General features: G+C 47.6%; 1 protein-coding gene across 1 annotated transcript in view; it reads left to right on the plus strand.

Moving 5' to 3' along the window:
- LOC120425843 (uncharacterized) overlaps positions 1-21,929 on the plus strand; it is a 187,938-nt gene that overhangs the window by 104,038 nt on the left and 61,971 nt on the right. The window contains exons 6-14 of the mRNA XM_052706942.1: positions 2,649-2,780; positions 9,739-10,110; positions 10,459-10,701; positions 10,930-13,290; positions 13,352-13,645; positions 13,711-18,300; positions 18,781-19,098; positions 19,156-20,964; positions 21,026-21,218. Of these exons, the coding sequence (XP_052562902.1) occupies positions 2,649-2,780; positions 9,739-10,110; positions 10,459-10,701; positions 10,930-13,290; positions 13,352-13,645; positions 13,711-18,300; positions 18,781-19,098; positions 19,156-20,964; positions 21,026-21,218 (10,312 nt within the window). The remainder of the gene's footprint in view (positions 1-2,648; positions 2,781-9,738; positions 10,111-10,458; positions 10,702-10,929; positions 13,291-13,351; positions 13,646-13,710; positions 18,301-18,780; positions 19,099-19,155; positions 20,965-21,025; positions 21,219-21,929) is intronic.

Here is a 21,929-nt window from a genome sequence, read left to right on the forward strand (position 1 = left end):
TTTTCATTGTGCAAAATTAAGTTTATCGAAGTGAGTTCAAGCTTATTATAAAGTAGTTTTGTTGAGTTCTCAAATTTTGTTCGGTTCTAAATTCGGGAATTTACAGAGAAAGTGTTTTTTTTTTCCTTTTTCAATACTTAAAATATTTAGTATGCACGTTCGAGACTCCTCTTCCGGCTCCACACTAATGATTTCATGCTTAAAAAGTGCTAATGAATTCGTCGTCCAATTAGGCACCTTGCGGAAACACCTATTCGTGTACAGCAGCACCGGGTTAATACCCGGGTCATCCATTCCACCCCGACACCGTGCGCTGGATGACACTCGTTAATATTAATTACCCGCGAGTGTAGTCCCAACAAACCGCCACGAGCTGTTTGCTATTGATTGGTTTCCTGCTTCAACATAATTGAGCGACAGCTTGTTAACCTGAAATTAGCTCCGTGCGATGTGTCTCAAAAGTCTACACAAAAAGGGGTAGGTGAGAAAAGGGTCACTTTTTCCCTCCGTCCGCGCGGGGTCAGAACGTGTGTGCCGTACCACGTGGAGAATCTTGCACGGTCATCACACTTCACTTGATGAAGAGGGCGCTGCTGCTGCCGGCCCATTGTACTTCCTTGTGAAAAGTGTTGCACTTTTCGATCCACTTTAGTGAGAGCGTGCGCGCGCGGGTTTTTTTCTGGGTCAACCTCAGCAAACTGGAGCAACTCCGCGCGGATGACCCTGGCACGTTTATCATCGGATCCCCATCGCTAAATGGGGGGTAGGGAGGCAGGAATTTACATATAAATCCCATTTGTCCCGCGTGCGCCCGTACAATCTTTGCGCAGCTCGATGATGGAGAGGCTTTTTGTCTTCGCGACCCAGGTCTTGTTTTGTAGTCACATGTGAGCATCTCATAATCCGCCTACGTGCTAAACGGCCCCTGCGGGACCGTTTTGCGACCTGGTTCGGCGCCGCCCGAGGACCCTGGAGAACTCGCGCTCGAGATGATTATCAAACGCCATAAACAGTTTGTTTTCCAGCGAGTTGTTTAAACATAAAAGTCTGTCGCTGTTTTTTGCTTGCCTTGATCCCCGGGTTGTTCCCGAGAGCTTGTTTTACGTAATTGTAACGGAAGAGAGCGAGTTTTGGCCTGGAAGCGAGCGCGCTGGTAGATTAAAACCGGCCCCCCGAAGCAACCCACGACGTGATGTTGATCTAATTTCTTAGTCTTTCTGGAGCTCTTCAAGTGTGTTTTCCCCCTCGCATGAATAGAAGTGAAGGTGGAGTTGGAGTTGTTGGTTCCCCCGGGGCCGGTTTTGTTTTTTTTTCTGCTGCTCGCGCGCGTTATCCAGGTCAGGGTTGCGTCGTCTCGGATTAGTGGGTCATACTTGCCGCCGGAAAATTAGGTTGATTGCTGAAGCTTCTGCTCTGACACGCGGTCACACCTCCACGCGCCATTTTCGCGCGCGATTCGTTCTGGTTTATGCTTTCTAATTTGGATCACTACTGCTGCACTGTTTCTGCTGGGAAGTGAAAGTGACCTGGGCGATGGCAATCTGGGGTGGGAGATGAGTGAGAGTTGGGTATGCAAATTGGGGGGTTCGTCGCTTGCCGTTTTTCGGAGACTTGCCGGCAGCCCATTTCACTCTCAATGGAGCGCGCGCGTTGGCTTTGAAGTTTGTGGGAAGAGGAAGGAACGGTAGTGAATTGGGAAGTTTCACTTCCATCAGTTAATCTGATTTTTTTTTTGTAGATTATCTGTACACAATCAAGGGATACGACTCTGACAGGATTACACGGAGAAAAAAGATTTCCAAAAATCGTGAACAAGCGTTCATGAAAATGGGAACCACAAACAAAGTGTTCAAATGCCATGGTACGTTTTTCAAAATCGTACCATGGGATTTGAACACTTTTTTCGTGGTTCCCATTTTCATGAACGCTTGTTCACGATTTTGGGAACTCTTTTTTCTCCGTGTACCAGAACGTCTGAAATATTGCTTGACGTCGAATGTGACCTGCAAGTGACAACAATTTTTATTCCATAACTAAAGTTATAGTATTACGTGTGAAATTTTATATCTTGATATGTTGATTTCTCCCTCACCCATTTTCTAAGATTTATTTTTACCAGAATTCTTAATATAGTATACAAACCAAAATTCCCATTCCCTGGCGCTTTTTTTACTACCTTACAACGAAGAGCAAGTAGGGCGATCTCTTTAGCTCTAGCTGCACCACTTCTTGAAAAGACCTTTCAACCTTAAGTTGAATCGTATAAAGCTTATGGAACAATTCATGTTATCAATACCGTTGGACCCACCCAACTGCTACCGAACCGGCGCTTTCAATCGCACTGTTCATCGACAAATCATAGACTGCAATGGCTTTGACAGGTCCAATGAAAGCCGATTTACTCTTACAAATATAAAAAAGTGTCCATTCATTCCTCGCGATTGCTCAACCGCGCGCTTGGATGGATCTGATCGGTGTGCGCCACTTTCTTGGACAGCGAAATAAACCCCTTTCAAATTTATCACACCTTGAATTGTCGGACAAAAGCTGCTCGTTGGTTGCGCAAATTTTCAATCTCCTCCTACCCAATAAATCTAAAAAAATTTAAACCGTTTGCTTATCGCTTTTCTTTTTCTCTCTCCCAACAGATATTGACGAGTGTCAAGATCCAGCGATCGCCGCGCGATGCGTCGATAACGCGGAATGCTGCAACCTTCCGGCGCACTTTGTGTGCAAATGCAAGTCAGGCTTCGAAGGGGACGGCGAGGAACGGTGTACAGGTAAGCAGAAGCAGAAGCGCGCGTTGTCATATCTGGACCACCGACGAACTTCCCCCGTGGTGATTTATGTAGTTTCCCGCCAGTGTACGATACCGGAGAAGCACAAATTGGCGGCGGCGCGATTCCCGCTAGAACAATTGCGAAATCAATCATCCTGCAGGTCGCGTCGTAAATTTCCCCACTCCCGATGGTGGCGGATTGCGCCACGTGGGACAACCGCTCACATGACACATTATCTAATGCGGCGGTAATGGATGGTCCCTTAGAATTCGCTTCCTGGTTTGGTAAACCACAACGCGGAGAAGTTATTAAATTTCAACACCTTTTCAAAACGGGACCCGCCGCGGGGTCGGAAATTTATGATTCTGTCTGGAGCGGTTGAACTCTCTCTCTATGTTTCTTCGGAGATCGCAACGCGATAGAGGAGTCCCCATAGAGTTGCTCGCGCCATTGTTCTTCTAGTATGGTTGTCGTATCAACGGGATAGAATCGACTCTTTTCTAAGGTCGGACTGCTTGGACATCGGATGCTTATCGCTTCAGGCCATCGGCGATCTTGAGTGTTATTTTTCATTGAGAATTGTGATGGGTTTCAAAACGGTAATTTTACAACATCGTCAGCTGTGTGCTATCTTGTGACATAGACCATTTTGGTCGAACATGAGTTAATGATGACGTTTTGCTATACTTAACAAACACTACAAGATGCTTTAACCCGATTTTGGAAACTCGCTTCCGTTTCCCGGATATCGCAATACACACTTGTGACATAGACCAATTTATCATCAAAATGATCGTGCACACTTGTGACACGTCATACATGTTGTTGGAAAATATGGAAAATTTTTCTTGTTTTTCACAAATTTATGTTGATACAAATTTTCTGAAGGCAATGCAATCTTTTGTTTTTGAAAATATGCTGATTAAGTCGGTTAAACTATTGATTTAAGTCTATTTTAGTTTGTATGGAAATTCTGTGCACACTTGTGACACGTAGTACAATTTTACTTTCGAAACACACTTGTGACACGTGCTTTTTAGATTTTTGATTAAATAATTTACTGTATCTTTGAAGTGGTGTAACCAAATTAATTGAAACTTGGAGCGTTTGTTAAGCGATAGTATACGAACCGATTACTTCAAAAAGTTTGGCTCTACCATTCATAGTTTTGAAAATATTTATCATCAAACTTTAAAAATCGATTTTCTCGAAAAGTACTAAATGGTCGTTGTCACAAGATAGCACACAGCTGACGACATTACAACAAAGTTTCAAACTTTGAAACCCTTCAAGAGAAACGAGACGAATTCGGATATAATGTCAATCCCTACGCGGAAATTAGGAATGCTACGAAATATTAGATAAATGTAAAATATTAGTTATTTTTCAACATTTTTTTTTTGTTTTTGTTGAAAATTCTAAAAAAAAACATAGATTTGACATTTTAAATCAGTTCCTAAAACTAATGAATGTAGCTAAAATATAAGTAAATTTTACTAGTTTACTCAAAGTTTAACAGCTGGAAAAATGGTGTCAGTTTTAAAAGCCGCTTGTTTTTAGTCTGTTGGCTACTTTAGTTAGATTTTAAGGTATTCTTGAATCTTCTGGTTAGTCCACCTAGTTTTTTGACTCTTTCAACAAGTTTTTTTTTATTATTTCCAAAATGATTTCCAAAAAACTATTTAAAATATATAAAATATTTTAAATATTTAAAATACTTAAAATACTTGAAATACTTAAATTAATACTTAATATACTTCGAATATTTAAAATGCCTCAAATACTTAAAATACTTAAAATACTTAAAATACTTAAAATACTTAAAATACTTAAAATACTTAAAATACTTAAAATACTTAAAATACTCAAAATACTTAAAATACTTAAAATACTTAAAATACTTAAAATACTTAAAATACTTAAAAAACTTAAAAAACTTAAAATACATAAAATACCTAAATTACTTAAAATACTTAAAATACTTAAAATACTTTAAATACTTAAAATACCTTAAATACTTTAAATACTTTAAATACTTCAAATACTTTAAATACTTTAAATACTTTAAATACTTAAAATACTTTAAATACTTTAAATACTTTAAATACTTTAAATACTTTAAATACTTTAACCTTCCTAAGGTGTTAGGGTCTATATGACCCAGACGGCTTATAAAATGTGCTGTAACTTTTATTCATTCTTACTTACAGACTTGAAACTTTCTGACTTTTCCTAACTTTGTAAAATAAACATTTTGCAACCGGAAGCAACCTCCAGCGCCACCTAGAAAGGGCGCTACAAAAAAACTTACGTTAAAGGTGTTAAGAGGTCTATATGACCCCGGAATTAAAAAAGCTGGCAAAAATCTATTTTGCAACCGATTTTCGTTCTTTTGGACGCAAATGAAAGGTATGGATGTCTAGAAAGGCACCTGTGCTATGCGGACCCAATTTGGCCACTTTGGTTCCTGGGAATCGATTCCAAAGGAACAAACTTTCCGGCAAACCGGCTCTCATAATTTTTATTAGATTTAGCTATGGATTAATGCATAATAAACTATAAATAATCTCTAAAAATACGAGTCATACGCTCTGGATCAGGTTGCATGCCATTTGGATCAAATCTGGCCACTCTGGAACCGGTTCCGGATACCCTGGAAGTGGCCAGATTGCTATTTTGGTAGAAGCCTATCGTGCGACATATCAAACTTCATGGAATTACATGCCATGAACACTGGAACCAGCCAAAAAACAATTGGACCATATCTGGCCACTCTGGAACCGGTTCCGGATACCCTGGAAGTGGCCAGATTGCTATTTTGGTAGAAGCCTATCGTGCGACATATCAAACTTCATGGAATTACATGTCATGGACACTGGAACCAGCCAAAAGACAATTGGACCATATCTGGCCACTCTGGAACCGGTTCCGGATACCCTGGAAGTGGCCAGATTGCTATTTTGGTAAAAGCCTATCGTGCGACATATCAAACTTCATAGAATTACATGCCATGGACACTGGAACCAGCCAAAAGACAATTGGACCATATCTGGCCACTATGGAACCGGTTCCGGATACCCTGGAAGTGGTCAGGTTGCTATTTTGGTAAAAGCCTATCGTGCGACATATCAAACTTCATGGAATTACATGCCATGGACACTGGAACCAGCCAAAAGACAATTGGACCATATCTGGTCTCTCTGGAACCGGTTCCGGATACCCTGGAAGTGGCCAGATTGCTATTTTGGTAGAAGCCTATCGTGCGACATATCAAACTTCATGGAATTACATGCCATGGACACTGGAACCAGCCAAAAGACAATTGGACCATATCTGGTCTTTCTGGAACCGGTTCCGGATACCCTGGAAGTGGCCAGATTGCTATTTTGGTAGAAGCCTATCGTGCGACATATCAAACTTCATGGAATTACATGCCATGGACACTGGAACCAGCCAAAAGACAATTGGACCATATCTGGTCTCTCTGGAACCGGTTCCGGATACCCTGGAAGTGGCCAGATTGCTATTTTGGTAAAAGCCTATCGTGCGACATATCAAACTTCATGGAATTACATGCCATGGACACTGGAACCAGCCAAAAGACAATTGGACCATATCTGGCCACTCTGGAACCGGTTCCGGATACCCTGGAAGTGGTCAAATGGCTATTTTGGTAAAAGTTCATCGTGCGGCATATCAAACTTCATGGAATTACATGCCATGCACGCTGAAACTAGTAGAAAGCCAAATGGACCATATCTGGCCACTATGGAACCGGTTCCGGATGCCCTGGAAGTGGTCAGGTTGCTATTTTGGTAAAAGCCTATCGTGCGACATATTAAACTTCATGGAATTACATGTCATGGACACTGGAACCAGCAAAAAGCCAATTGGACCATATCTGGCCACTCCGGAACCGCTTCCGAATACCTTGAAAGTGGCCTAATGGCTATTTTGGTAAAAGGCAATCGTGCGACATATCAAACTTCATGGAATTACATGCCATGGACACTGGAACCAGCAAAAAGACAATTGGACCATATCTGGCCACTCTGGAACCGGTTCCGGATACCCTGGAAGTGGTCAAATGGCTATTTTGGTAAAAGCTTATCGTGCGGCATATCAAACTGCATGGAATTACATGCCATGCACGCTGAAACTAGTAGAAAGCCAACTGGACCATATCTGGCCACTCTGGAACCGGTTCCCGATACCCTGGAAGTGTCCAGATTGCTATTTTGGTAAAAGCCTATGGTGCGACATATCAAACTTCATGGAATTACATGCCATGCACACTGGAACTAGTAAAAAGCCAACTGGACCATATCTGGCCACCATTTTACGGATTCCAATGTGCATGGCTTGTAATTCCATGAAGTTTGATATGTCGCACGATAGGCTTTTACCAAAATAGCAATCTGGCCACTTCCAGGGTATTCGGAACCGGTTCCAGAGTGGCCAGATATGGCCCAATTGTCTTTTTGCTGGTTCCAGTGTTCATGGCATGTAATTCCATAAAGTTTAATATGTCGCACGATAGGCTTTTACCAAAATTGCAACCTGACCACTTCCAGGGCATCCGGAACCGGTTCCATAGTGGCCAGATATGGTCCAATTGTCTTTTGGCTGGTTCCAGTGTCCATGGCATGTAATTCCATGAAGTTTGATATGTCGCACGATAGGCTTTTACCAAAATAGCAATCTGGCCACTTCCAGGGTATCCGGAACCGGTTCCAGAGTGGCCAGATATGGTCCAATTGTCTTTTGGCTGGTTCCAGTGTCCATGGCATGTAATTCCATGAAGTTTGATATGTCGCACGATAGGCTTTTACCAAAATAGCAACCTGACCACTTCCAGGGTATCCGGAACCGGTTCCATAGTGGCCAGATATGGTCCAATTGTCTTTTGGCTGGTTCCAGTGTCCATGGCATGTAATTCTATGAAGTTTGATATGTCGCACGATAGGCTTTTACCAAAATAGCAATCTGGCCACTTCCAGGGTATCCGGAACCGGTTCCAGAGTGGCCAGATATGGTCCAATTGTCTTTTGGCTGGTTCCAGTGTCCATGACATGTAATTCCATGAAGTTTGATATGTCGCACGATAGGCTTTTACCAAAATAGCAATCTAGCCACTTCCAGGGTATCCGGAACCGGTTCCAGAGTGGCCAGATATGGTCCAATTGTCTTTTGGCTGGTTCCAGTGTCCATGGCATGTAATTCCATGAAGTTTGATATGTCGCACGATAGGCTTCTACCAAAATAGCAATCTGGCCACTTCCAGGGTATCCGGAACCTGTTCCAGAGTGGCCAGATATGATCCAAATGGCATGCAACCTGTTCCGGAGCGTATGAATCGTATTTTTAGAGATTATTTATAGTTTATTATGCATTAATCCATAGCTAAATCTAATAAAACTTATGAAAGCCGGTTTGCCGGAAAATTTGTTCCTTTGGAATCGATTCCCAGGAACCAAAGTGGCCAAATCGGGTCCGCATAGCACAGGTGCCTTTCTAGACATCCATACCTTTCATTTGCGTCCAAAAGAACGAAAATCGGTTGCAAAATGGATTTTTGCCAGCATTTACAATTCCGGGGTCATATAGACCCCTTAACACCTTTAACGTAAGTTTTTCTTAACATCCTAGGAAGGTTAAATACTTTAAATACTTTAAATACTTTAAATACTTTAAATACTTTAAATACTTTAAATACTTTAAATACTTTAAATACTTTAAATACTTTAAATACTTTAAATACTTTAAATACTTTAAATACTTTAAATACTTTAAATACTTTAAATACTTTAAATACTTTAAATACTTTAAATACTTTAAATACTTTAAATACTTTAAATACTTTAAATACTTTAAATACTTTAAATACTTTAAATACTTTAAATACTTTAAATACTTTAAATACTTTAAATACTTCAAATATTTCAAATACTTCAAATACTTAAAATACTTAAAATACATAAAAAATTTAAAATACTTAAAATGCTAAAAATGCTCAAAATAGTAAAAAATATTTAATAATAATATTATAATATTTAAAAAATGTAAATACTAAATGTAAAACCAAAAATATTTAAAAAATAATATCTTGAATACTTCAAATTTAAAAAAATCTCGAATTGATCTGTGAATAAATCCATACTTCCGATTCTACGTAGTGTTTACGAAAAAAGTACACAAAATCGCGATGAAATACCATTACTTTTACTCAATTCTGTCATTTAGATTTGGGCTGTCAGTTTTGGTCAGCAAATTAGGAATCAAGGACTGCTATTTATCAATCTAAAAAAATAGATATTTCACCAATTTGAAGCCATCTAATTTGAATTGGTTATATGCTAATATTCAGATGTAACTTGTAGGTCTCATGTACTAGGACTACAATCCCATTCAATACATCAAGAATTCAAAAGGGTTAAATCAACTGAGAAAATCCAACTAAACAGAGCTTCCAACATATGCAACCAAACGCAATTATACACTTCAGTAGCTCTCTGTCCGGTTATGCTACTTCTGTGGTTTGAGTTCATGTTTGTTTTCCCCGCCTCCACCGCACTCCCTGGTCATGATTATACATTCATGTTGCCATTTTATACATTATTCTCGTCTCGAACTTCCCCACCATTGTCATCGTCCTGATCTTCCACCGTACGCGCGGCTCCACCGTCCAATCACAAAGGAATCACGTTTCAGAGTGCGTTTCCTCATGATGATCGTCTCCGCCGAAGACCTCCTGCAAAGGTTGGACTTGTGCCGCGCATCTAAATTAAACAGAATCGATATAATGATATTACAATTGCGATTCCCTGACTTCCCTTTTATCCCTTGCATTCCTGTCCGGTCGCGTGGTTCAGAATAATAATTCAATTTAGCGTGTCATTCCGCCGTTTCGCATGTCATAACCTCACTTTTATGATCTTTCCTCTCCCTACCCGCGCAGACATCAACGAGTGTCTGGATCCTCAGGCGTGCGGCGTGAACGCCGAGTGCGTCAACGTGCCCGGTAACTACACGTGTCTGTGCCGGGACGGCTTCGTCGGCGATCCGTACAACGGGTGCGCCGACGTGGACGAGTGCGCCCAGCCGGGAGTTTGCGGACCAGGTGCCATATGTACGAATGTGGAGGGCGGTTATCGCTGCGACTGCCCCGCCGGATTCGATGGTGACGCACGCTCGGCCCAGGGATGCGCCGACTTTGACGAATGTACCCGTTCCCCCTGCGGACGGAACGCACTGTGCCGAAATGACGTGGGAAGCTTCCGGTGCGAGTGCCCGGAAGGATTCCACGGTGACGCGATGACGGACTGCCAAGGTAAGTGTGTGCGACGCCACTGGTGAGAGCCCGATCCATGTCTTCACTAAAGGTAGAACTAGGGTAGCTTCACTCTCTTGCACCTCCGTGTAACACGCAGGTTGTGAGCAAGAGGAAGCGTCGCTTACCAATAATATCCTGGTTAAGAAAAACGCTTGCAAACCCGCCATAAAACTAACAGCCATTTTCTCATTTCTTCATTTGCGCCCCAAATCATCACCAATTCGGATCACAAAAAAAACACGCAACGGATGCCTAAATTGAACTAACCATCGGGCGCGCGCGCAACACGCCACCAACACTCAAACAAAACCACGCACGCACCAACACCACCACGCACAACACAAGATATTGACGAATGCTCGAATAACCCGTGCGCCGAGGGCGCCCAGTGCATCAACACGCCCGGCGGCTTCCGGTGCAGTTGCCCGGCCGGCATGACCGGCTCGGGTGACGGCCACTGCGACGACATTAACGAGTGTGCGAGGGCTAACGCTTGCGGAGAGAATGCCAAGTGCATCAACTTTCCCGGATCGTACAAGTGCTTGTGCCCGCAGGGCTTCCAGGGACGGGGTGAACTGTTTTGCAAAAGTACGTTTCAGGTTGCTTACCATATATACCAACAAATACATTGAATTACAGGTTACACGTGATCGCGGAGGTCAACCGGGTAGGGATTGTGCCCGCTGAACACGTCGCTTCAACAAAAGCAGCTGTTCAGCTTCCAAGCTCTACCCTGAAAGCCTCCGCCGATCACCGCTTCAACACACTCACTAATCCACCACAATACACAACATACCATACCATTCTCCGTTGTAGATGTAAACGAATGCCTAGATAATCCGTGTGGGGAAAACGCAATCTGCACCGATACGGTTGGTAGCTTTGTTTGCTCATGTAAGCCAGAATACACGGGAGATCCATTTCGGGGCTGCGTCGACATCGACGAGTGTACGGCGTTCGACAAGCCGTGCGGCAACCACGCCATCTGCGAGAACGCCAACCCGGGCTACAACTGTCTGTGCCCGCAAGGTTACGCCGGCAAGCCGGACCCGAAGATCGCTTGCGAGCAGGCGGACGTCAACGTGCTCTGCAAGAGCAACTTTGACTGTACCAACAACGCGGAATGTATCGAGGGGCAGTGCTTCTGCCAGGACGGATTCGAACCGCAGGGATCGAGCTGCGTCGATATCGACGAATGTCGGATGGACGCACACGTGTGCGGACCGTCGGCGATGTGTATCAACACGCCCGGATCGTTCCGATGTGACTGCGAAGCCGGATTTATTGGAACGCCACCGCGGATTCAGTGCAAGACACCTTGTGCGGATGTAAAGTGTGGCAAGAACGCGTACTGCAAAGCCGAAGGACAGGAAGCGTTTTGTATCTGCGAGGAAGGATGGACCTTCAACCCTAATGACATTTCTGCTGGTTGCGTTGATATCAACGAGTGTGATCCTGGACAAGGGCCAAACGGCCGATGTGGGGTAAACGCTGCGTGCACGAATCTCCCCGGTAGCTTCAGCTGCCAATGTCCACCGGGATTCACCGGAGACGCAAGCCGTCAATGCTACGACGTTGACGAGTGCTCGAAACCAAACGCCTGCGGAGAAGGCGCTGTTTGTAAAAATCTCGAAGGTTCTCACCAATGTTCCTGCCCAGAGGGATCCATCGCCGATCCCGACCCTAGTGTAAGGTGTATCACCATTGTAACGTGTACCAAAGATAACGACTGCCCAGGAAACGCCATTTGCGACGCCGAAAAACGATGCCTCTGTCCGGAACCTAACGTTGGAAACGATTGTCGACATCCGTGCGAGAATACCGCTTGCGGTCCCAACTCGCACTGCATGCTGGTCAACGGAGCCGCACAGTGCCTGTGCAGCGAAGGATTCACCGGACATCCGAGTCAGTGCGTAGACATCAACGAATGCGCTGGAAATCCGTGCCCAAGTGGAGCAATCTGCTCGAATCTCCCAGGCGGGTACACCTGCCAGTGTCCGGGCGGTAGCTCGGGTGATCCATACTCCGGAGGATGCTCCAAGTCGGCTTTGAACACGTGCAACGATCAGAACCCATGCCCGGCGGGTGAGAAATGCATCCAGGATGCTTACAGCGGAAACAGTGTCTGCATCTGCGGACAAGGATACAAACGAAACGCCAAAGGAGTGTGCAAGGACATCAACGAATGCAAAGACCCAAACAAACCCGCTTGCGGAGTCAACGCCATCTGTAAGAACCTTCCAGGAAGTTACGAGTGCCAGTGTCCACCAGGATTCAACGGAAATCCGTTCCTGTCGTGTGAAGAATGCAGTAGCCTGGAGTGCAAATGCCCTGCCCCGTACAAGTTCATGGACGGCAACTGCGTTCTAGACAGCTGCTCAACCGATGGCAAATGCGCAGGAGGAGCGGAATGTATCACGATTACCGGAGGCGTAAGCTACTGTGCATGCCCGAAGGGATTCCGAACGCAAGCCGACGGAAAGTGCGAAGATATCGATGAATGTTCCGAAGGACAACAGGTTTGTGGCTACGACGCCATCTGCATGAACACGATCGGAGGATACGAATGCAAATGTCCGCTGGGATACTCCGGAGATCCGTACAACGGATTGTGTGCGCTTGCGCAGAAGCGATGCTCCGCCGATCGAGAATGTAACAGCAATGAAAAGTGTGTTCAACCTGGAGAGTGCGTGTGTCCACCACCGTTCTACATGGATGCGTACGATGGAAACAAGTGCAAGAGTCCTTGTGAGCGATTCCCATGCGGAATCAACGCTCGATGCACACCCACGGATCCACCGCAATGTATGTGTGAAGTTGGCTACAAGGGCGACCCACTAACGGGATGCACGGACGAAGATGAGTGCGCCAACTCACCGTGTGCTTACGGAGCTCAATGCGTCAACCAGAAGGGTGGCTACAAGTGCGTCTGCCCGAGGGGCTTGGTAGGTGATGCGTACAAAGGAGGTTGCATACTGGAAGAAGGATCCGTCAAGAGTCAGTGCCGACGAAATCAAGATTGTGCCGACACGTTGGCTTGTGAGCGAGGAACCTGCGTTAGTCCGTGCAGCAGCTTGCTTTGCGGACCTAACGCGTACTGCGAGCCGGAAAAACACGCCGCTTGGTGTCGCTGCCGAGTTGGGTTTGTTGAAGGTCCCAACGGAGACTGTGTGTCGCGTAAGTTTCTTACATCGTGTAGTGTTTATCACAGCTGCTAACACTGCTTTCTTTTTCACAGAATGCAACGGTTACATGTGTGGTCAGGGTGCTATCTGCATCGTTACAAACAGTGGTCCCACGTGCAAGTGTCCACCTGGGGAGATGGGTAATCCCTTCCCCGGTGGTTCCTGCGTTACGGATCAGTGCTCAGCGAATCGACCATGTATTGACCCACAAGTATGTATCAACGGACGCTGCAAGCACAAGTGTGACGGAGTCGTCTGTGGAATCGGAGCGACCTGCGACGGTGCCACTGGAAAGTGCGTCTGCGAGCCGTTCTTTGTTGGAAATCCGGAAATGCTTTGTATGCCTCGTGAGTATCAATTAATGTGAAGACTTCCATACAAAAATTCATAACTCCAACGTACCTTTTTTCAGCCATCACTACACCGAGCTGTGAACCGGAATGTGGACAGAACGCACACTGCGAGTACGGCGTCGTGCAAAACACTTGCGTGTGCAATCCGGGAACGAGCGGCAATCCGTACGGGCTGTGCGAGGCGAAGCAACGCAACACTTGCAGCAGCACGTCGTGCGGCGCGAATGCACAGTGCCGCGAAACGTTGCACGGCGTAGAGTGCGTCTGCCCGAATGGATTCATCGGTAATCCGTACGTGCAGTGCAAAGACATTGACGAGTGCTCGACGGGTAACGTGTGCGGTGAGGGAGCGCTCTGTATCAACAGTGCCGGAAGCTTCGACTGTCGCTGCAAGCCGGGACTCGCTGGAAATCCGTTTACAATGTGCTCACCGATGGAGAAGAATATGTGTGACAATCCGAGACGGTGTCAGTGCGGAAAGAAGACGCTGTGTCCACCTGGGTACACGTGTGAACGTGGATCTTGCAAGGATCTGTGCGCGAAGACCACCTGCGGTCCGAGAGCTGCGTGCGACTCTGGAAAGTGTGTTTGTCCACCTGGGTACACCGGAAACCCGAAGGATCTTCGCAGTGGATGCGTACAGGAAGGACAATGTGACAACGATGCGGACTGTAAGAACAAGGAGATTTGCTTCCAGTACGGAAAGGGCGTACGAAAGTGTGTTGATGCGTGCAGTAAGCTACAATGTGGACCAAACGCACTTTGTGTGTCGGATGATCATCGCTCGACCTGCATTTGTGCGAGCGGATACGTTGGAAGTCCGGGAGACCTGACGCTTGGATGCCAACGAGAAGCAACAAAGATTGTTGAAGGCTGTAAGGACGACAGCGAATGCAGTGGTGGGAAAATCTGCGCCTTGACGGAAACTGGACTGCGATCGTGCGTCAACCCATGCAGCGTTGTGGAATGTGGAGTTAACGAAGTGTGCAAAGCTGATGATCACAACAACCCTATCTGTCATTGTCAGGATGGATTCGTCTGGAATCCGGTTGCGTCAGCATGCGAGAAGCCATCCATCCCAGACTGTACGAGAGATGAAGATTGTCACCAAGTGGCGGCTTGCCGTCAAGATGTTTTGGGAATTCTCAAGTGTACGCCGGTATGTGCGGAGTTTACGTGCCCGGCAAATTCGGTTTGTGTATCGTCGAATCATCGAGGAAGCTGTCAATGCCTTCCAGGATACACTGGAAATCCGAACGACCGAAACGGATGCCGTCCAGAGCTTCAGAACAAGTGTCTCACAAGCGCAGAATGCGCCGAGTCGGACGCATGTGTACAGCACGATGGAGCGTTGAGATGCCGACCGGCCTGCGAGAACATTCAATGTGGACCACACGCGATTTGCATTAGCAACAATCACAACGGCCAGTGTCAGTGCCCACCAGGATCTTACGCCGGGGATCCATACGATCTCAAGAAAGGATGCCAATCGGTGCCGTGCGTCTACAACAACGACTGTCCACCAACGCAAATGTGCAACCGAATGACGCACACCTGTTTCGACATTTGTACCGAGGATACCTGCGGAGAGAACGCCGTGTGTATAGCGGAGAACCATCGATCGCTGTGTCAGTGCCCGCCAGGGTACAAAGCGAACCCGATCGCCGATGTAGAATGTACGCCGCTCAAGTCTTGCGATCCGAGTCCGTGCCATCCGTCGGCCATTTGCGAAGCGGGACCAGACGGACACATCTGCAAGTGCCCAGCGGAACAGGTGGGAGATCCAATGACCGGATGTAGACCGGAGGGAGCCTGTCCCAACGGAGATCTTCAGTGTCCGGAAAATGCGGCTTGTGTGAACGGAAAGTGCGTCGATCCGTGTACGAATGCTTGCGGAATCAACTCTAAATGCACGGTCATCAACCGAACACCGGTGTGCAGCTGTAAAGCAAAGTACGTGCCGGGAGTTAGCGGGACCGCAAGAGATGGCTGCGTACGACTTGTCAGCGAATGTTTGAGTGACTTGGATTGTGGTGGTGATGTTTGCCAAAACGGTCAATGCATGGTGGTTTGTCGTAACACGCAGGATTGTTCGGGTGGCGAACGATGCGTCAATAACGTATGCACGCAGCCCTGCTCAAGCCATACCCAATGCGGTGATGGACAAGCTTGTATCGCAGGAAGCTGCTTGCTCGGATGTAGAAGCAACAAGGACTGTGACGGAGCGAAGGCCTGTATCAACAGTAAGTGCAAGAATCCGTGTGAAACGGAAGGAGCCTGCGGACCGAACGCCATCTGTAGCTGTGTCAACCACATTACGACATGCAAATGTCCAGCTGGATTCGAAGGAAATCCGATTCCGGAACAAGGATGCGTCAGAATGCCAGCATCTTGTACAACTTCGACAGAATGCGCCGCCGGACACATGTGTATCGCAAATCAGTGTAACTTGCCATGCTCGGAAAATACTGCTTGCGCAGTTGGAGAACGATGCCACAACAACATGTGCGCCAAGGTGTGCTACACGAACAACAACTGCCTGCCTGGAGAGGTTTGTAACGAAGCTGGAACGTGCCAGCCAGGCTGCAGCACGGATACGGACTGTCCATCGCAAAAGATTTGTTTGGCAAGCAAGTGCAAGTGCATGAAGGGATTCATTGGCACTCCGTTCGGATGCACCGACATTGATGAATGTACCGACGGTCCGTGCCACGAGAGTGCGCTGTGTGAGAACATACCGGGATCGTACCGATGTGCTTGTCCGGAGGGAACGGTTGGAGACGCCTACTCGAATCCGGGATGTCGTCTTCCGAATCAATGCTACAAGAACGCCGATTGCGCTGAGAACTTGGCTTGTGTTGAAGGAAAGTGCAAAGATCCTTGCCAGACAGTCAAGTGTGGAGCTAATGCCGAATGTCAAATTGTTGACCATGAAGCCACATGCCAGTGTCCCTCGGGACATCTGGGCGATGCAAGAGATCAGACTGTTGGATGCTTCCGCGTGGAATGTTTGACCAGCGAGGATTGTGGGTTGGAGCGACAGTGTCACAGCGAATCGAACAAGTGTATCAATCCGTGTGAGTTTGTAGACTGCGGAAAGGGTGCTTGTCACATCGAAAACCATGAAGCCATATGTACGTGCTTCCAAGGATACGACGTAATTGGAGGACGATGCGAAGACATGGATGAATGTCAAACGAATCCTTGCCATGCAAGTGCGACGTGTCAGAATACGCCTGGAAGCTACACGTGCTCGTGTCCTGAGGGATTGGTTGGAGATCCGATCAACAGTGGATGCAGAAGTCCAGACGAATGTATTACCAACTCGGACTGTCCAACTACGGCGATTTGCGAAGCAGCACGATGCAAGAACCCATGTGACGTAAAGGATGCTTGTGGACAGAACGCCGTTTGTAGTGCCGTTGCTCACGCAGCTGTCTGCGAGTGTGCGCCAAATTCACGAGGGAATCCTAAGAAGGGATGCACCAAGATTGAGTGTTCGGAAGCTAACGATTGTTCAGCCAGCCAGACGTGTATCAGGTACAAATGTGTCGATCCATGTTCGCTAACCAATGCTTGCGGACAAAGCGCTACTTGTGTATCGGAGAATCATCTGGCCATCTGCTCGTGTCAACCCGGAACAACTGGAAACCCGCTGCTGGGATGTGTCCCACTGCAGTACTGTAACAGCGATCAGCAGTGTCCTGCCGGAACGAAGTGTAGTGCGGGTGTGTGCAGTGCACTGTGCTCGACCAATCGGGAATGTATCAGCGATCAGCTGTGTATACAGGGAGTGTGCCAGCCGACGTGCAAGACCAACTCTAGCTGCCCGGACTTCCAGTTCTGCCAGAACAACATCTGCACGCAGGAGTTCAGGTGCCGAACGGATGATGATTGTGACATTGACGAAAACTGCGTTGTGGACTCAACTGGACGGTCCGAGTGTATCAACGCATGTTCGGGACGTACTCTGTGCGGGAGGAACGCGGAGTGTTCCGCCAGGGATCACTCGGCAGTTTGCGACTGCAAGCCAGGATACTACCAGGACAAGTCCGGGACGTGTAGAAAGATAGAATGTCAATCGGACGAAGATTGCTCATCGGACAAGACTTGCGAGAACCATACTTGTAAAATTGCATGCTTGATTGGAGAGCCTTGCGGAGCGAATGCGCTATGTTCAGCGGAGAACCACAAACAAGTGTGCTATTGTCAACCGGGATTCACCGGAGATCCAAAGACTGGATGTAATTTAATCGACTTCTGTAAGGAATCACCATGCGGACCAAACGCCAAGTGTAGAAACAGTCGCGGATCGTACAGATGCTCGTGCTCAGCTGGATTGGTTGGTGATCCTTACAATACCGGCTGCAAGAAGGCAGCCGAATGTGAAACGAACGCCGATTGTCCCGACAATGCCGAGTGTAGCCAAGCGGGCGGAGAGCCCAAATGTAGAGACGTTTGCGAAAGCGTGCAGTGCAGTCCGAACGCCGAATGTCAGCCAAGAAATCACCAAGCCGTTTGCCAGTGCCGTAGTGGGTACGAAGGCAATCCGACGGATCTGCTGAACGGTTGCAAAGCACTGCCTCTGCCGTGCAAGCTGAACAATGACTGCCCGGAAGATTCGTACTGCTACGGACAAGTGTGCAAACGTAAGTTTTCCCATTTGAGTATTGCTATTGACGTTATAATTTTCTTATGTTTCCAATTTGAGAGTTTTTATTCTTAAAAGTCAGACAGATGTTTAGCTGCCATCGGTATCAAGTGAGTTCGTTGCAAACCCCGCTCAGAAACTTCAGAGCTAGTAGTTATTCAGCAATCAAAAACACTTCAAACGAGCACTTCATTCATAGATCGTCCACTGCTCTTAGAAATCACTTTCAAACTCAACTCAATACAAACCGAATCACTAATTCTTCATAAAGACATTCAGTGCACCTCCCCATGGTGTCCAGCAACAAACCCTCAAAACCGCAACGTTTTCTAACAAAGTCACGAGAAACCGAGTTCATATTCGAATTTCACACGTCACGCGTTCTAATCCAACCAACAAACCAACCAAATTTAAACTTCCACAGCAGTTCAAATCCCCTCTTGCATGTATTCTAATCAACCATTTCAATTCCAAACAGCTGCTTGCACCGCGACCGAGGAGTGCAACCAGGACGAGATCTGCGCGAAGGGCCAGTGCGTGAACCCGTGCCAGGAGGCCGGCTCGGCCTGCGGCATGAACGCCGAGTGCCGGATGGCTGGCCACTTTAAACAGTGCTCATGCCCAGCCGGTTTCACCGGCGATCCCGCGCTCGAGTGCGTCCGCGTGCCCGTGCTGTGCAGCTCCAGTGCCGACTGCGCCCCGGGGATGGCCTGCCACGAGTCGATGTGTTTGCCGCGCTGCGGCGCGGACCAGGAGTGCGCGCTCAACGAGAAGTGCATCGGAGGCCAGTGCATGCGTAAGTTGGGGAGAATTTGAGAATCTGGAGTTTGTAATCTAAAATTATATTTTGCAGTGACGTGCCGCCTGGACAACGACTGCTTCCTGGGCCACATCTGCCTGAACGGACGATGCGTGTACGGATGCCATTCGGACGACGACTGTGGTGCTAGTGAAACGTGTCGCAACAACCGCTGCACGGATCCGTGCCGCGATAGTCCGTGCGGTCCGAACGCGGCCTGCACGGTCGTGAACCATCGAGCGAGCTGTTCGTGCATCAACGGAATGGTTCCGAGTCCGACGGCCAAGATCGGCTGTATTCGGGCGCCGGCGCTGCAGTGTACCGAGAACCGAGACTGCACGGACGGAACTTCGTGTATCGAGAACGTGTGCCGACCGATTTGTGCCAACGATCAGGGATGCCTGAACAACGAACGATGCGATCGAGGAACTTGCAAGCCGATTTGTCGACGAGATGACGACTGCCGTACTGGAGAAGTATGCCAGGGACAGACGTGTATGATTGGATGCCGGTCGAACGCGGGATGTCCGGCTGAGCTGGCCTGTGTGAATCAGCAATGCGTTGATCCATGCCAGGAGCCGACGGCTTGTGGAACGAACGCCATCTGTACGGTAGCGAATCACCGCAAGCAGTGCGTCTGTCCGGCTCCACTAGTCGGAGATCCCCTGGTGGGATGCCGAGCGGAGGAGCGATCTTGTCAAGCGAGAAGTGACTGCGCCAAGGGACAAGCTTGCTACGGAAATACGTGTATGCAGACTTGCAGAAACGATCAAAACTGCCTGGCAGATGAACGCTGTATTCGAGGAACGTGCCGAACGGTGTGCAACAGCGACGCTTCGTGCTCGAACGGGCTGATCTGCGAGAACCGAATCTGCCAGACCGGATGCAGAACCGACAACAACTGCCCGAACAATCAGGCCTGTATCAACAAGCAGTGTACGGATCCTTGCACGGTACTTGGACAGTGTGGTTCATGCTCGGAGTGTACGGTGGTGAACCACGGAGTTCAGTGCAGCTGCCCAAGTGGATACCTCGGTAATCCGCTGGTGTCTTGCGCGCCACCGCCGCAAAAATGCAACTCGTACTGCTACTGTGACGAAGAAGGAATTTACTGCGCTGACAAGTGTCGACAAGCCAAGGACTGTGCGTGCGGACAAACCTGCCAACGCGGCAGATGCCGTGCCAAGTGTAATCCGGGATCGTGTCCAGCTGGACAGCTTTGTCAAAATGGAGCCTGCATGGCCGGATGTCGATCGAACGCGGACTGTCCTGGAGAGAGATCGTGTACGAATAAGAAGTGTATCGACCCTTGCGCCGGAGGAAAGGCCTGTGGAAAGAACGCCATCTGCCAGGTTGCCGATCACCAGGCGCTGTGCCTGTGTCCGGACGGATTCCAGGGTGATCCTCGGGAAGGATGTGTCCAATACGAATGCCAAACGAACGTAGACTGCGAACTGGACAAGAAGTGTGTCGCCGGAAAGTGTACCAACCCGTGCCTGGAGCACGACGCGTGCGGCTTGAATGCTCAGTGTCGCGTCGTGAACCGCCAGGCTCAGTGCTCGTGCACGCCCGGATTCTTCGGAAACGCCCGCCAGGAGTGCCAGCCGCTGCAGAAGCACAGCTGTTCGCAGAATCCGTGCGGAGAGAACACCGTCTGTCGCGAGGATGCCAACGGGTACGAGTGCACGTGTCAACCGGGCTGCATGGGAGATCCACGCCAGGGCTGCCTGTGCGAGGGTAAGCAGACCAACAAGTGCCACGAGTTCCCCTGCGGAAAGAAGGCCGTGTGCCGTGTTACGGCGTACGATCAACCCGAGTGCTACTGCCCGCCGCTGTACCCGGGAGGCGATCCGTATGTTGAATGTAAGTTGTTCTTAGTGGTTTGTGAAAGTCATGTAGCTAATTGCATTCTCTCCCCCTCAAGGTACGAACGAAAGAACCGTCACCGACTGTCGAACGACCGGCTGCGCCGAAGGCGAATGCGTTCGAGACGGCACGCAATTTATCTGCCGCAACGGTAAGTGGCCACCACTTTCATCCCGTAGACTCGAACCAGTATTGTTATCGTTATTTTGTTTAGAGTTTGTCTCTTTTAATTTACCTTCATACCAAACCAAGCTAAGCGACTGATTCACAGATTTCTTAGTTACCTCCCACGCTCTCGTATTTGCCGAAACCCCCCCCCATCTTCATTCGAGAATAATTCCAGGCACGACCTTAATCGATCATGTTTTGTCTAACGAGTCGTTTGATAATTCGATTAATGTGCTAGTCCAGTAACGTTACAGAGATTCATACAAGTCACCAGCTTCAAATCGATTCATTTCAAAAACAAACAAAAATCGTTTATCTCTGGAAGGCTTGCAGCCTGCGTCGGTATCACCAAAGCAGCAGATCTGTATCAAGCATGTTTATACACTTTTTGCACAGTGCAGTGCCGCAAGCAATCCAGAGACACTCGATTGTCACACTAAAATATTGGCATCACACAAACAAGCAAAAATGGAACCCCATTGGACGTTACAGTTATACAAAGAGTTTTACAGAGTTACACCTCCCTCCGCACTCACACGACTCAACTTTTCCACAAGTTTTGCGATTTCCAATAGCAATAAGCCCTTGTACAAAAAAACGGCACATTTTCAACCCCCCTTTTCACCACCCTCACTTAGAAAGAGAGACACAGAGAGAGCGAGAGAGTCACTCACACAAACACACAACCCTTGAAACGGTTTACAACGAGATGTCGCTGTCGTTAACGCGGTTACCCAATCTGCGCCCTCTTTTTTCTAAAATTTGTTTTATTTCGCGCGTGACGTTTCGACCTG

Source organism: Culex pipiens, chromosome 2 (genome assembly GCF_016801865.2).
Source record: "Culex pipiens pallens isolate TS chromosome 2, TS_CPP_V2, whole genome shotgun sequence".
Classification (NCBI taxonomy): Eukaryota; Metazoa; Arthropoda; class Insecta; order Diptera; family Culicidae; genus Culex; species Culex pipiens.